Source organism: Octopus sinensis, linkage group LG11 (genome assembly GCF_006345805.1).
Source record: "Octopus sinensis linkage group LG11, ASM634580v1, whole genome shotgun sequence".
Taxonomy (NCBI): Eukaryota; Metazoa; Mollusca; class Cephalopoda; order Octopoda; family Octopodidae; genus Octopus; species Octopus sinensis.
In genome coordinates, this window is record NC_043007.1 from 29388468 (window position 1) to 29405599 (window position 17132).

The 17132-nt window shown below is 35.2% G+C and overlaps 1 protein-coding gene across 2 annotated transcripts in view; it reads right to left on the bottom strand.

Annotated features, from left to right (window-relative positions):
• The window catches only part of LOC115217583 (synaptotagmin-7-like), a 185169-nt gene that overhangs the window by 26349 nt on the left and 141688 nt on the right, over window positions 1-17132 (bottom strand). For both annotated transcript variants that reach the window (XM_036507278.1, XM_036507277.1), the window contains exon 4: window positions 120-287. In XM_036507278.1, coding sequence (XP_036363171.1) covers window positions 120-287 — 168 coding nt within the window. The remainder of the gene's footprint in view (window positions 1-119; window positions 288-17132) is intronic.

Here is a 17132-nt window from a genome sequence, read left to right on the forward strand (position 1 = left end):
TCATTATATTGATTTCTAAGATGGCAGCAGATTTACACGGAGGAAGTAAAATGAAAGAGAAAGAACTCTGAGCGGTCAAAGACAGCAGGGTTTCCAAAAAAATGTTATTTCTTACTCACCATCCAAAGAAGTGGAGCCTTTGTTGTCCTTACCAATCTCAGCCAAAGACATGCTTCGCTTTCCCGTTGTGCTATTAATCGACTCTTCTTCTTTCTCCTCCTCCAACATCTCGAATCGATAGGATCGATACATCTCATCCACTCCATTGATATCGGAATCGGAATAATCTGGAAGACAATAGAACAGAATTCAAAATGGTATCGCTCATGGTTTGAATTTGTGTGTGCTGTGAGTGTGTGTATGTATATATAAATATACATATATATTCTTTTTTTCTTTTACCTGTTTCAGTCATTTGACTGCGGCCATGCTGGAGCACCGCCTTTAATCGAACAAATTGACCCCAGGACTTATTCGTTGTTAGCCTGTACTTATTCTATCGGTCTCTTTTGCCGAACCGCTAAGTTACGGGGACGTAAACACACCAGCATCGGTTGTCAAGCGATGTTGGGGGACAAATACACACACACACACACACACACACACATATGATGGGCTTCTTTCAGTTTCCATCTACCAAATCCATTCACAAGGCTTTGGTCGGCCCGATGCTATAGTAGAAGACACTTGCTCAAGGTGCCATGCAGTGGGACTGAACTCGGAACCATGTTGTTGGTAAGCAAGCTACTTACCACACAGCCACTCCCACGCCTATAAATATATATATATATATATATATATATATATTATATTATATATATATATATAATATAATATTATATATATATATTATATATATATATATATATATATATATATATAGATATATAATATATATATATATATATATATTATATATATATATATATATATATATATATATATAATATATATATATATATATATATATATATTATATATATAATATAATTGTTTTCCATACTTACAGTTGAAAAAGTCTCAATGATTTTAAAAATTATTTTAGCATTTTCAACTGTAAGTATGGAAAACAATTAAATTTTGGAAAAATGAAATGGAAAGTATTTTAAAAGAATATCTGCATAGTATTCAAATGGAAGGGGCATTTGCTTGTTTCTGCTTGTCACTTACACAAACACACACATATGTGTATGCATATAACTCCATATACTTATGGGTCTATGGGTGAGGACAGGTGTCTGCGCCTACGAAACTCTAAGTAATGTAGACTGAGTCAACCTGCTATGAAATCATTAAAAGTCCATATTTGGTTTATCAACATGTTCTTTGACGTGAACATTTAACCTCACATAGCAACAGTCAAGTTATTTATTGTGTTTCTTAAATAGTATTCAGTATCTATAACAAATATACAAGACGTTCTGACAATGACCATTAGGTTTACTTTGATATTGGGACATGTCTGGCTATCTCTAGTTTCATTACATCAGAACAACCAACTCTCGTGACTGACAGACACGACCACTTCCATTTAAGATGCAAGGCACTCGTGTGCTTGAGTGCTTGTATATCACTCTAAAGCTTCGTCTATGTTCTATGTATAATGTACTGTTCCGTTATTTATGGGAACCAAAAAAAAGGTACCCCACCCTCTGAGAAATAAATATATTTTAATATACACTGTATTTCAATTCAAGCTACTATAATTTTCTCGCTTCTGCTACTACAATGGTCGGACGAGCTTGCATTGCGTCCTATGTCTATTGGGCAACCATTCATGTTCAAAATACATGATTGCTCTCTGAGAAAAAACAAGAACAAATGAAAGAAAAAGAAATTAAAAAGAAACGCGAATGAAAGCATGTAGGAGAGCGAAATAAGAGTGGTGTCCCCTTGGTCCATTTGGACGGGAGTTAGTAATGGTTGGTTGGGTTAATTCGGCAGGGAAGGTTTAAAATTTGTGAGACTGTGTTTTTAATCTGGTAAAGGTGATATTCTCCAGTTCAATAATAGAAACTTATTCAGATGCTTGTATTTAGTAAAAAATGTCGGGTCTAAAATTAAGTAGGTCGGCAGAATTCTTAGATTTACAAAGGATATAAGTTCTTTCAGCTATACAAAGCCTACTCCTCCTTGACCATTAACATGTGGCTGGGGAATCCTACAATACTTCATGTGACAGTGTATGGTGTATGGTTGGCTGCCAAGAACCAGATATGGTTAGCTGACTAAGGGGTTTTCTTCTTGTTTACGTGCAGTAAAGAAGATTGGTGATTGGCTAACCAATACTGTATACAAGAGACTGATAAAAACTTTGTCTTTATACAGAATATTTTCGGGGAAATAAAAAGAGGGATCAACTAAATTAGTTTCAGTATTGTGTTGGGATTTTCTCAACGAGTGAGTAACTTCTTTAAGTGTTTGCAGAGATTAATTCGGGTATCACAAAAGTTGAAGATACAAATAGAAGACTTCTATTTCGGCGTTAAGTAAGGGAAGCCATGATTATCTGCAAAACTAAAGTGTTTGTGAATACCATGGAGGCTTTCGGCGATCGTGGCAGCTTATTTCATCTTCGCATTGCAATGATATGTTTAAATAAACTGGGTTACGTTAATGTTGTATTCGGTTGTAACCTCCTGAGTAAATTTATATAAATGTAATAATATAATATAGAGATAAAATGGACGTATTATGGAGAGCCAGTAGCATAACAGGTGTATATATATATCTTACGCGCACACACACACTACAACTTCAAAACTGAATTAGAATTATCAAATAACATTCACAATTTTTGTTTCTTTCTTCTTCCTTATCTCGATATCGACTTTTAATGGATTGAAATGCGTTCGTCGATAAGTTTTCTTCACTAATTATATACATACATAAATGCATACATATATACATATATACGCACATATATGTTTATATGCATGCGTACATGTCTGTTCATGCATATAAAATATAATATATATTTACATCTATATGCACACATATATACATAATCATATATATCAATTTATATATAGATATGTATAATTATGAGTGTGTGTATATATATATATATATATATATGTATGTATGTATGTATGTACGTATGCATGCATGCTTGCACGTATTATGTGTGTGTATGTATGTATATGTGCGGCATTGATTCCACTCCACACGTATTTGATATTTCCAATTTAATTCTCATCTGAATTCAAGAACGATTCAGGTTATTCATTTCTTTCAAACAAACAGGGAAAAAGAACCATTGACAGACATTTATATAAACAAGCGCACGCGCGCGCGCAACACACACACACACACACACACACACACACACACACGCATACATACACAGAGGCGCGCGCGCACGGGTACATTGTAAAAGTGCAACAATATATATACAAAAGCACGCACTAGTAAACGCACGCCATATATTCATGTGTGTGTGTGTGTGTGTGTGTGTGTGTGTGTGTGTGTGTGTGTGTGTGTTCAGAATGCTAAAGGTTTCAATACATAAACAGAAAAAAAAATCTCGTTATTCTACAAAACATGAAATAAGAAGATTTTTGTTGCGTGACAGATTAAATAATCTCTTTTGATGTTAAATGATCTATCTCCCTATCCATCCATCCATCTCTCTCTCTCTCTCTCTCTCTCTCTCTCTCTCTCTCTATATATATATATATATATATATATATATGTCTATCTACCTACCTCCTTAGCCTTCGCTCTTTCTATCTCTCTACTTACCTTTCCATATATCCATCCATCTAACGATTTAATTATACTTCTCTCTATCCACCTATCAATTATACAAACACATGAATGCGTGCATTAATCGCATTCGTACCTATCTCTAACTATGTGTGTGTGTGTGTGTGTGTGTGTGTGTGTGACCCTTTCATTGTTATACTCCTTCCCTCCCTCTCACTCTCTCTACTTCCCACTCTCTACCAATACTTTTCTTTCCCTCTCATATCTACTACCACCTCCCTTCATTTTCTCTCTCTCTCTCTCACCTCCTCTCCTCTTTACCCTCCACCCCCATTCCCTTCCTTATCCGACCAATTCCTTGAAATAATTGCATGCGAAAGTTCTCTCTTCTTCGAATCTAGTTGTTGCCACTGAGCAATGTCTTCAGGAAACAACATTACTTAGATGCATCATTCTAGATTATGTATATAGGTACCATGGGGATGCACATTTTTTGTAATGTACAGAATAATTTAAGAATATTTAGTTAAGCTTCTGCTCTGAGTTCAAATCCTGTCCTCTCTAATCCACTCAAGACGTCTTCAAAGGCATCCTAATCACTTAACTCTACCCGTCTATCATTATCGCTTGTCTGCAGAAGGCTACGGGCATGGCCCTTGTTCACCGCACGAAAATACATACTATTACTCGAAATAAAAATAATCCTTTATACTAGATGCAAAAAGGCTGAAATTTTGCGGAGTGGGTCTCATCGCCTCCCCCCGGGCTCAGCTGGTGCTTATTTTGTTGATCTCGGAAGGATAAAAAGTAAAGTCGATCGCAGCGGCATTTGAACTTAGAACGCAAAGGCGGGCAAAATGCCGCCAAGCGTTTGATAACCCTTCCACCAGCTCGTCCCCTAATTCTCTGTTACCATAGTAATAAGCTCTGCGTAGTTATAATCTATTCTATTTTCATACATCCTCGGACTCTCCACTTCACAAACTACTGCTTTGCTGCCTTTCCATAACATCGAAGCCGGACACAATGGTTCTTACCACACACCAACGGAATCCCGCCTCGGTGGAGCATTACAGGATAATATTTAGCAACCTTTTACGCTATTTTAAGGCGGCGAGCTGGCAGAGTGGTTAGCTCGCCGGACAAAATACTTTGCGGCATTTTTCCCGTCTTTACGCTCTCAGTTCAATTTTCAGCCAGTCCGACGTTGCTATTCATCCCTTCTGTATCGATAAATTAAGGACCAGTTGAGCACTGGGGTCGATGTAATCGACTTAACCCCTCTTTCTGAATTACTGGTCTTTTACCAAAATTCGAAACCAATCTTATCCTCTATTTAGTAATCGTCCCAACATATTCCACAGGTAATACACCGGAGTTGGCAGTTGATTGTCGGAATAAACACAGCACGCGATTATAATCAGTTGGTCAGGTAAGAAGGTTAAACCGTTTTCATGTCTGGTCTTGGAATAAAGCGAACGAAGAATGTAACTGCGGTGTTTCGTTTTTCTCATAAGAATTTGTGAGAAAACTCAATCTGACCACAAGGTGTAATCCTGAAAACGTTTCCGGATAATCAATTTTAAATGTAATAAAGCCATATTGGTAACACAACTAGGATTTCCTCACTTATTTCTCCCTTGTTTCCAATAAAACTACACCGACATTAACTTGCAACTAATAAAAGAGATGGAAGACCGAACAACGTGACTTAACAGTCGTGATATTTTAAATGGCCTTCCAGCGTTGAAATCACTTAACAAACCGTCTTGTTTATCGTAAGAGAGGCTAAATGTCTATCGCTACTTCTTCAACATGATTTAACCAAGTGGAGACAATAACATCCTCTATTGCTTATATTATTATTATTATCATTATTATTATCATTATTATTATTATCATTATTATTATTATTATTATTATTATTATTATTATTATTATTATTATTATTATCATTATCATTATTATTATTATTATTATTGTTATTATTATTATTATTATTATTATCATTATTATTATTATCATTATTATTATTATTATTATTATTATTATAGCTTGTAGTTCAAGATAGACAAGGAGTGCAACGTTACACAAATCTCTCTCGCTCTTCTCTCTGTCTCTCTCTCTCTCTCTCTCTTTGTTTCCATAAACATATATATGTGTGTGCGTGTCTGTAATATATGCATGTATACATGCATTGATGCACCACGTATATATGTGTTGTGTGTGCTTGTATATATATATATATATATATATATATATATATATATATTATATATATATATATATACATATATTATATTTGTGTGTGTATAGATAAAAAAAACTCGAATCCAAAACAGATTTGGTGGTTGTAGTCTACATATGTATATATGTGTGCGCGCATGCGCATATGAGTATTCTTGTATTGACATATACCTACCTACCTACCTACCTTCTTATCTATCTATCTATCTATCTATCTATCTATCTATCTATCTATCTATCTATCTATCTATCTATCTATATCTATCTATGTCTATCTCAGTAAGCACATATACATACGCACGCGCTTACACCTCCACAGAGGCACACACGAATCTAAGTCTGTTTCTTTGTCGGCCATTCTCCAGTCGATAAAGCAACGATTAAAGATGCAGGAAAATATAATTCTTCAACCGGATTCCAATAATGCCGTTTGTGAAAGACACCATCACGGCATCCTACGAAACAGTGTCTTGCAGTGGCTAAAGAAAAAAATGGAGAACTTTGCCACACACACACACATTCACACAAATACACACAGACAGACAGACAGACAGACACAGACACATCCACTCACACACATATATGCGCACGCACAAGCACACACATGCCCCCCCCACACACATACATGCATATACGCACATGCACGGACATATGGAGATAAACACGCATACTCTCACATAAATATATTCTTTTATTCTTTTACTTGTTTCAGTCATTTGACTGCGGCAATGCTGGAGCACCGCCTTGAGTCGAACAAATCGACCCCAGGACTTATTCTTTATAAGCCCAATACTAATTCTATCTATCTGTTTTGCCGAATCGCTAAGTTACGGGGACGTAATCACACCAACGTCGGTTATCCAGCGATGGTGGGGGGACAAACATAGACATACAAATATATATATATATATATATATATATATATATATATATATATATACACAGATACACATACATATATATATATATATATATAATACGCCAGGCTTCTTTCAATTTCCGTCTACCAAATCCACTCACAGGACTTTGGTCGGCCCGTGGCTATAGTAGAAGACATGCCCAAGGTGCCACGCATTGGGACTGAACCCGGAACCACACAGCCACGCATATATATATATTTTGTCTGTCGTTACGTTCCGAGTTCAAATTCCGCCGAGGTCGACTTTGCCTTTCATCCTTTCGGGGTCGATAAATTAAGTACCAGTTACGCACTGGGGTCGATGTAGTCGACTTAATCCCTTTGTCTGTCCTTGTTTGTCCCCTCTGTGTTTAGCCCCTTGTGGGCAGTAAAGAAATATATATATATTTTGTCCCTTAACTGACTTCATCTACTTTAAAAGTACCGCAAGGGATATTACTGTTTACACCCCGGGTAAGCTGCCCACGAACAACTTTGTCCCGTTGAGAGAAGGTCTATGGAGTTTTGCCGATATTTCAAATGCAAAACACCTACCCTTGATTTACTTCCAAGTACGAGTTTGGTTTCTAAGAACCATAGAGCAAAAACAGTAAAATACCGACTCTAAAATGGCCCACGATAATAAATGCAACGACAACAGACATCTGTAAATAGAACAGATGTCAACATATTCACTAACACCATTTTGTGGTTGGACTTGTACAGCCAAACGTTAATATGGAGAGGACAGCGGAAATATACGAGAGATGACGGAAATGTATCGTCTGCTGTTTGGTTCCGAAGAAATAATATAAAACTACTTTTCACTCTAATATCAATATCATCAAAACAAAACATTCTAATAACACATTTTCTTTGATTCCTTTCATTTATTCTATCAGAGTTTTTTTTTATTCAATTTTTCTTTCTTTCTTAATTTCATTTATTTTTCATTTGTTTGTTTGTTTGTTTGCTTGTTTGATGTTTGATGTTTGTTTGTTTGTTTGTTTGCTTGTTTCTTTCTTCCTTTTTTCCTTTCTTCAATCATATTTTCAAAATATTTCGCTTATTTGTTATTTTAACCTCCCTACTCTCTCTCTGCCTTCCTATCTATCTATCTATCTATCTATCTATCTATCTATCTATCTATCTATCTATCTATCTATCTATCTATCTATCTATCTATCTATCTATCTATCTGCCTCTCTATCTCTCTCTCTTTGAACTTTATAAACCCAGTTTCATTTAAAAGAAATATTATGTTTGGAGACAGCCCAATTCCATTTAGAACTTTCTTGGTCTAATGGGACTTCGTCAACAATACATGCGACCGCCTGTGTATCAACGCTTGCTCGAATCGTTGAGAAGTTTGCTTCACAACGACGAGGTCCCAACTTCGACCCTGTTGCGTGGCATGTTGGTAGTAAAAGGTTTTTCACGACGGCCTCGCGTCGACGTATACCTGGACAGGCGGAAGCCGTATAGAAGCCCATTGAATGCATTGTACGTGTAATTCAAAAGTGCAGTCTTGTGCCACTGTGCCACACTGACTCCGCGTCGGAGTTACATTATGGCTTTACTCCCATATAGAAAAGACAACTAATTAAATCACTTTTATATTAAATTGTTTAAATATTTAACGTTGAGTTTAACCGAGAAAAGAAATAAATAAAAGAAAATGCAAGTCTTTCATTTATTTCTCCATTTTTCAGTTAGAAATAATATATTTCTTCAAATTCCGCCGAGGACGACTTTGCCTTTCATCCTTTCGGGGCCGATAAATTAAATACCAGTTGCGTAATGGATTCGATCTAATCGATTGGCCCCTCCCCCCCAAATTTCGGGCCTTGTGCCTAGCTAGAGTAGAAAAGAAAAAATTGTGTTTCTATCGAAATATATCTTTTCTATCTTCGATGTCTTTTAAATATTTACGAAAGGATTACTTCACTGTTGAGGGTCAGACGTATCCAGCAACAGATCGTCAGTTATGGAGATGTGCTCTGTTGTACACAATACCCCTGCTGTCCATGGGTGGAATTGAACTCAATATCACGAGTTAACGAAATAATCAATATTACAGAACGGTAAAAGCAAAGCTGACTCAGAAGGATTTTCATTCTTTCTGAGTTTAAATCGGAGCTGGAGTAGTTTACTTTGCCTTTCATCATTTTGGAGTGGATAAAGTACCAGCCACCTACTGGGGGATGATCTAATTGACTGTACTTTCCCTAAATGCTAGAAACCAACAGAGCAGAACTGAGTTTAGAGAGCTAGCTTTCTGCCGGTTAGCAGTTTTGATCTTGAAAACTTATGTTCACAGGTGGTTCAGCCGTAACCATTCCGTTTTACTCACCCAGGCATAGTGTATCTAGAGATATATTTGCCCAATGTTGGCATTTTGATTTGTGGTGTTAGTCAGTACCTCATCAAGTTAATCCTGATCATGACAAGGCCACTCGCATTTTCGTTCTGGCACAGTTTATCTTGGATTATAGGACTATGTTTCATTCTCTTTTGTTAAGACATTAGGCTATAACTAAGGGGAGATACGGCTGATTCCAAATGGAATTAGATGATATCTCAGGGCGGCTGAAAGGTCGTGGAGAGGATCTCTTGGTCCCTGGTTTGGCTATGGTTGATAGAAGATAATCATGATGACGTTGAAAGGATAAAAGACAAAATCTACTCTACTGGGTATCGAACTCACAAAGGGATGATAAATAACACTAATCAATCGATACATCCCACCATCCATCAATCTCATTTTAAACACAATATTATTATTCACCACAAAACTATACAATATAGGATGGTGGGTAGTGATGGTGGTAATTGTGGTGGCGGTGGTAGTGGTGGTCGTGGATGAGATGGTAGGAATCCTAGCGGTAGAGGTGTTGGCTGAAGGAATCAATAGATCAACTAAACCCAACTTAGTAATTGACCGTTCCATATTTAACCCTCCGCCACTGTTACTATAAAACTAATTCTACTCTGACAGCATTTGAACTTATAGTGAAAACAGAAATAACTAAATATGTTTAATCCGGCAATTCCCACCCTGTCTCCTCTTTTGATTCTCTTGTCCGGCACTTCATGAATTTTGTCATCTACAGTCTCTCTTTTGTTCGATACTTTACCAATAATATCCTCATCTTATTGGGATTTTGGTCATACTGAAGCAATATCTGTATATATATCAAGGGAGCTAGGGCGAAAATTATATACACATGTACATTATTATTAATTTAATGCATTAATTGTCTATATATTATCATAGTATGCTGACTACTTTTTGAAAATCATTAACGCGATTTTTATCCTTATATTCTTTTATGTGTATGTATATATATGTATGTACATATATATATATATATATATAATATATATATATATATAATATATATAATATATATATATTGTATATATATACATATATATATATATGTATATATATATATATTATATATATATAATATATATATATATAAATATATATATATATATAAATATATATATATATATAAATATATATATACACACATATATTTATATGTATATATATATATACATATATATATACACACAGACATATATGTTATACACACATACATAGATACTTACATATATATGCATACAATATATACATACATATATATACATACAATATACAATATTGTATTATATTGTATATAAGACAAAATTGTAGTATATACTACATATAAAACAATATAAAAAAACAATATCAAAATCTCATTTCATGAACCATAGAAAAACACTTTTGTCCCACGTCAATTCTGCTGACTGGCGCTGCTTGTTTTTCTCAGATGTTTGTCTCCATATTCTAGAAATAGTAACTACTCGTACAAAAAAACGCATCAGGTGTCGCCAAAAAAGAAACCAAATGGAGATTTTTTTTGATAAATTTACGATGTTTGATAGTAGCTACTACGATGTTTGGTAGTAGTAGTAGTAGTAGAAGTAGCAGCATTAGTAGTGTTTTTTGATGTTGTTTTTATTGCTGACCTCATTGCGTCCATATTTATTTCAACATGAATGAAATGCTAATGAGAGTTGGGACGACAACCACCACAACAAAAACTAATTTAATTGGCGATATTCACAAAAAAAAAAAAATCCAAAAATTTCTTTTGAAATATAATTTCCGTTTCTCCATTATTCTTTTGTTTGTTTGTTTTATCAGCAATCAGATGTTAATTATTAATTACTGACTATTTTGTTTGTCATTGATACAGAAACTAATTTGATTTCGAAAGTTTCATCGATGCCCAGTTCCAATTCCACTGTTCAACCATAAACAATGGAAGAAGGAGAGAACAAGACTAATCGGAAATACAACTTTCTCCTTTGTTAAATTCAGAGAAGTTTTACATACACACCACCCCGCCCCATGCAAAATTGTGTTGATAAACTAAGTAAACTATACACACTAATATTGCGAAAGAGTCTATGACATTTCGGATGTTAGTCATTCATCAGAATAAAGAGAAAAACATTGGGGAAGAGAAATAAAAATGGACGACAGGTTAGGAACCCGGTGGGAATGTAGTTCTATGGGAGTGAATTAAGAAAGGAGGAGGGGTGTATGTGTATGTGTGTAGGTGTGAATGTCAGTGTGTGTGTGTATATGTATGTGTGTAGGTGTGTTTGAATTTACAATCAACAAAGTACGCTACATAAAGTTGAGTTTATATAAGTATTTGAAGATGAGGGTTTCGTCTTATGTCGCTCGGAGTTTCGCTAATCAAAGTGACAAATGCTACAACCAAGTAACTTTGAAATATTTTAAAAATTTTCTTAATTTTTAATTTTTAAAGATATATTTGTAATTTATATATTTTTATTATAGTTTTACTCATATTCTTATTTTTCTATTTAATATGACTTATAATATGTATTTTTAACTTTGATGCATTAATAATAATAACAATAAGATAAATAGCTTGAGGACGCACTGGTGGATTTTATGTATTAAGTATAGCCTGGATAAACATACCACCAGCGCAGAAACACGTGTAGCGTTGATTAAAAATACCTTCTTTCCCCACAGACAAATAACTGGTAAGTTAAATATATATTTTTAAATAATTTTATTGTATTTTATAGTAGGTTTTTTAAATGCTTATATTATTTTATTGGATATAACTTTCTATGTGTATTCCATACAATAAGGTTATCCTGAAGTAGGAGTTGCAGTTCTATTGGTAAAATCCCAAATTTGTAATAATAATAATAATAATAATAATAATAATAATAATAATAATAATAATAATAATATATATATATATATATATATATATGCAAAACATTCAAACACTAAGATTTGAAATCAGATGTCACTACTGTTCATATTATCGTGGATAAATTTTAAAATTGATGATATCACCATCAGTGACATAGGTGGATCTCAGGCGCAATAGCATTAAATAACTATGAATTATATATTTGCACGAAGCGTAATGATGCTTAACAAGCATCACTACCTGCTATATATATATATATAGTGGCTATGAGGAAAGAAGGGGTAGGCGTGGCTGGGTGGCAAGAATATATGATGTTCATGCCACCTGTGAAAGGCACGAGAGGTATCAATATATTTCGGGAATGGAAAACAGCAGGTAGAGGCTCACCGTGTGAGAGCTCACTCCAAGCTGTATGTTATCGTTAGGTTTCAGGTCAGCTCTGACTGAGTGGACTTACAATCAAAGACGTTCTAAGCGTGACTAACCAGTCTTAGTGTTTCAGATGTTGTACCTCTAATGTCATTCACATTTTAAGACGGTAGGATGTGATTCGAGGAGGATTTGGCTACTATTTCTAGCAGAGAAAACATTATTCAACGTATCCTTCGTTTCTAAAATGGTAAAGTGTGATTGGAGGAAAATTTGGCCTCTATCTCAGATAGGAGTGCGGCCATGTAGAGGTTCCCGCAGTGGTTCTGCTGTATTCGTACTGCATCTATTTAAAATATTTGCAACCAGTCAAGATTCCAATAATATTTCTGTGGAAGAAAATAAATCTACAAAATGATAATTGCTTTCAAAAATCGGATTCTTCGATTATTGCCATACCTCTGTTGTCATCTTCTTAGCCCTATCCACGCTCATCTCCCTGTCATCCTGTTCATGAGCAAATCTTCGATCTTTTGTTCAATAAGTCTTAATATTGAACGATTTTCTTCTTGTTCATGAAATGTCTGGCAGAGTAAAAACCTATTTTTTTCGATTATGTTCGGACTGATGGTTTGACCTTTGTATTGCACATTTGATTAACTCGGAAACATTCACAGCCCTGGAATCGATAGGCCGAGGTTAGGACAGAAAAAAATATATCCTGCAGTTAATATTTGATGCAACAATACATTTGTTCCCACTTGCTTTCGTTCTTTTTTTTCTTTTTGCTTTACATATAAAGTCATAATGGCGCCCACAGCTAAAATATGCAAGGCCGCCAGATGTCAGCAGCGTCACTTCCCACAGTTCGTGATCTTGTGGCTTGGAAATTCACTACTATCAGACGATCAGATAATCTACTACGCATAAATAACTGACAGAGAAAGAAAGCCAAGTAATTCTTATATAAGCTGATTATGTAATTTAGAGGTAATTTCTAAGCCACGAACGAATTAACGATGATCCCCAAACTGCTTATATATCCACCATTGATCTAGGAAACTCTCTCACATATAACTTGATGCTGTTGTTTCCATTTTTCTTTCCAACTATCGAATCATTCCTTTCAAATTCAATTACTTTTCTGATAATTCGCTGACTTTAAATAATTTGGTTTCCTTGATTTAATAAGTCTAGTTCAGTGGCCGTCATTTACATAGGGACACAATGGAAGGTCTATATGTGGCCCACACTGTTGAAATGTTAATGATCTGTTACTGGCCGTCGACACTTCATTCCCTAGATGGCCATTCTAATTGCTTCTCTTTCCAATTTAAAATGCCTCATAATCAGGCAAAAGTAATAAATACAACAGAAACAGTAGCAGTAGTGGTAGTAGTAGTAGTAGTAGTAGTAGCAGTAGCAGTAGAAACAGAAATTATATTGATAAGTTGGTAATAAAAATTATAGCAATGATATCATCATCATCATCATCATCATCATCATCATCATCATTATTATTATTATTATTATTATTATTATTATTATTATTATATTATTATTATTATTAAGGCAGCGAGTGGCGGAATCGTTAGCACGCCGGACAAAATGCTTAGCGGTATTTCTTCCAGTTTTATGTTCTGAGTTCAAATACCGCCGAGGTCGACTTTGTCTTTCATCCTTTCAAAATTGATAAAATAGTTCCAGTTCTGCACTGGGTTCGATGTAACCAACTAACCGCCTCCTCCTCCTCCTCCTCCTCCTCCTCCCCCTCCCACTACCCCGCCCTCTGGTTGTAGCAAAAAGAACAATTGTTAATAATAATTGCTAGTTATAATAATTCTTTCTAATTTTGGCACAAAGCCAGCAATTTTAGGAGGTGGAGGAAGCAGTCGATTACCTTGGCCTCAACTGGTACTTATTGTATCGACCCCGAAGGATGAAATGCAAGGTCGACCTCGGTGGAATTTGAACTCAGAATGTAAGCCGGAAGAAATGTTGCCAGAAATTTTGTCCGGCGCAGTAATGTTTCTGCTAGTGCACCGCCTTAATAATAATAATACATCGGCCTCAGTGTATCACTGGTACTTAATTTATCGACCCCGCAAGGATGAAAAGCAAAATCGACCTCGGTGGAATTTGAACTCAGAACGTGGTGACGGACGAAATACTGCGAAGCATTTCGCCCGGAATGCTAAGAATTTTGCCAGCTCGCTGCCTCAAAAATAATGATGATAATAATAATAATAATAATATAATAATAATAATAATAATAATAATAATAATAATAATAATAATAATATAATAATAGTTGATGCTTTCTCAATACAAAGGGAACAGAAATACGGCAGAAATAATATTGATAACAACAACAACAACAATTCTAATAAAAGCTATTAAGACTAAAACTTATATGAAGTCCCTTACAAAGTCAGAAATAAACCTGGCAGTTTGCCCTGGAGTCAGCAGAAAAAAATCGCTATCATCATCGTCACCACCACCATCACCACCACCACCAATATCATCATCATCATCATCATCATCATCTTCTTCTTCTTCTTCTCTTCTTCTTCTTCTTCTTCTTCTTTCTTCTTCTTCTTCTTCTTCTTCTTCTTCTTCTATTCACTACAACAAAACTTTCCCATTTCTTTTCATAATAAATCTTTATTACTTTTTTTTCAATCGATTTAGATTCTCCCTTTTTCTCACCCAGCTTCCCTCTCCCTCTCCCTCTCCCTCTCTCTCTCTCTCTCTCAATACGGATGCCGCCTGCCTAAACAGATGCTTCGTTTCCAATTTGATGTCTTCTGACAGATGTTTCCTGCTCAGCGTCTTCCAACATGTTGTCTATTTAGTACCATCCAACCGATGTTTCGTTTACAATACAGCAGCAGCAGTAGCAGTAGTAGTAGTGGTGGTGGTGTTAGTAGTAGCTGCAGTGGTGGTGGCAGTAGTAGCTTCTAAGAGAGATTATGCTAATACCTTGGTGAACTCTAGCGTCGACATCAAGAGAAAGCTTGCCAGCGGACAGACGGTCTTTGGGTCACTGAATTGAACGATAATTTAACAAATATTTTCGCTTTATTACAATCCAACTGCTTCCTCTATAGAATAAATTCCAGCAGAAGTTTCATATCTCCTCCTCCTCCTCCTCTCCTCCTCTCCTCTCCTCTTCTTCTTCTTCTTCTTCTTCTTCTTCTTCTTCTTCTTCTTCTTCTTCTTCTTCTTCTTCTTCTTCTTCTTCTTCTAGCGGCAGCAGTCTGACAAATTGCAGAGATTGGGGACGAAGGCAAGTTGTTTTGCGAAGGTTCTAGAAGTTTGACAAAGTTATAAAAAGCTAGGATATTGTATACTCAAACAAGATAACCTCAGGTTATAACTTTTTCAGTCAGTTTTGTGATAAGGTTTTCTCACTTTTTTTTTTATTATTTAGTCTGACTTTAAAAACTATGAATGATTCTCATATAAATAACTAAAATATTTTGCCATGAAAACTTTTAATTATCACATTCACTAATTCAAGCATACTGTTTTAATTATTGAGATGGAAATGCAAATGTTCTTGGTAATGAAATATATGGAAACTTATGTTATTGTGGCCATACTCTCTTTTACACGCAACCTTAATAATATTGTGCCTTATCAACCACAATTTAATGACCCCTGAAAAGAAAAAAATTATATTTATTGTAAATAAAAAGTAAAGCTCACAAATTATTTTGCGGCCTGAAGCATCTCAGAATAAACCCCTTGACGCTAATTCGACCTTTCCAGTTTATAAAAATATGTGTTATTCATTGCATAATATCGAGTTCTCTTATTTAGGATATAGGGGAATATGTCCGTTAAAGTTTTCAGCCTCTCTTTATTTCGATACAGACATACACTCTATACAGACATATACTCATATACCAAAACACGTGTATGCAAATATGTGTGTGTGTGTGTGTGTGTGAGCTTATAAATATTTGCTTATAAATGATTATATAGATTAGCATGTATGCATACATGCGAACAAGTGACTATTTTATAAAACCAGACATGATTAATTGAAGAATCGCAGCACACACATATTTCGATAGACATGCAAAACTATATTACACAGTAAAATCGACAGGGTGCCTTCAAGAAGCTCTGAGACTTTTTCTTTCTTTGGAAAGGAGGCAGTTATAAACTCTCCTGGATTATTGTAATCTTTGTCTATCATTGCTATGCATCGAATAAGCTGATCTGCCAACTTTTTTATTATTTCACAATGAAGATTAGTTTTCAGAATGCAGTCGGGACGTGAAGGCAATTTGAAAACTCACTATGCGATAAAGTTTTGTGCTAAACTGGACAAAAACGATACGGAAACTCAAGAAATACTCCAGACTCCTTACGGATAAATTTGTATGAGCCGAGAATTTATTTCCGTTAGCACAAGATTCTAGGACGGTAGAGAGGAGATGAGAGATGATGAGGGCTGTGGGAGGGAGAGGAACATCAGAACATCAGAGCTGGTTGAGAAAATTCGCCATTTTCTGGATGAAGGTCGTTGTGTCTATAAAAGAAGGTAGCAAAGAGTTTGATGTTAGTTGGGCAAGTTTACACCGAATTATTCACGAAGATATAAAGATGGGCAAAACTTGTGCAAAATTTGTTCCCAG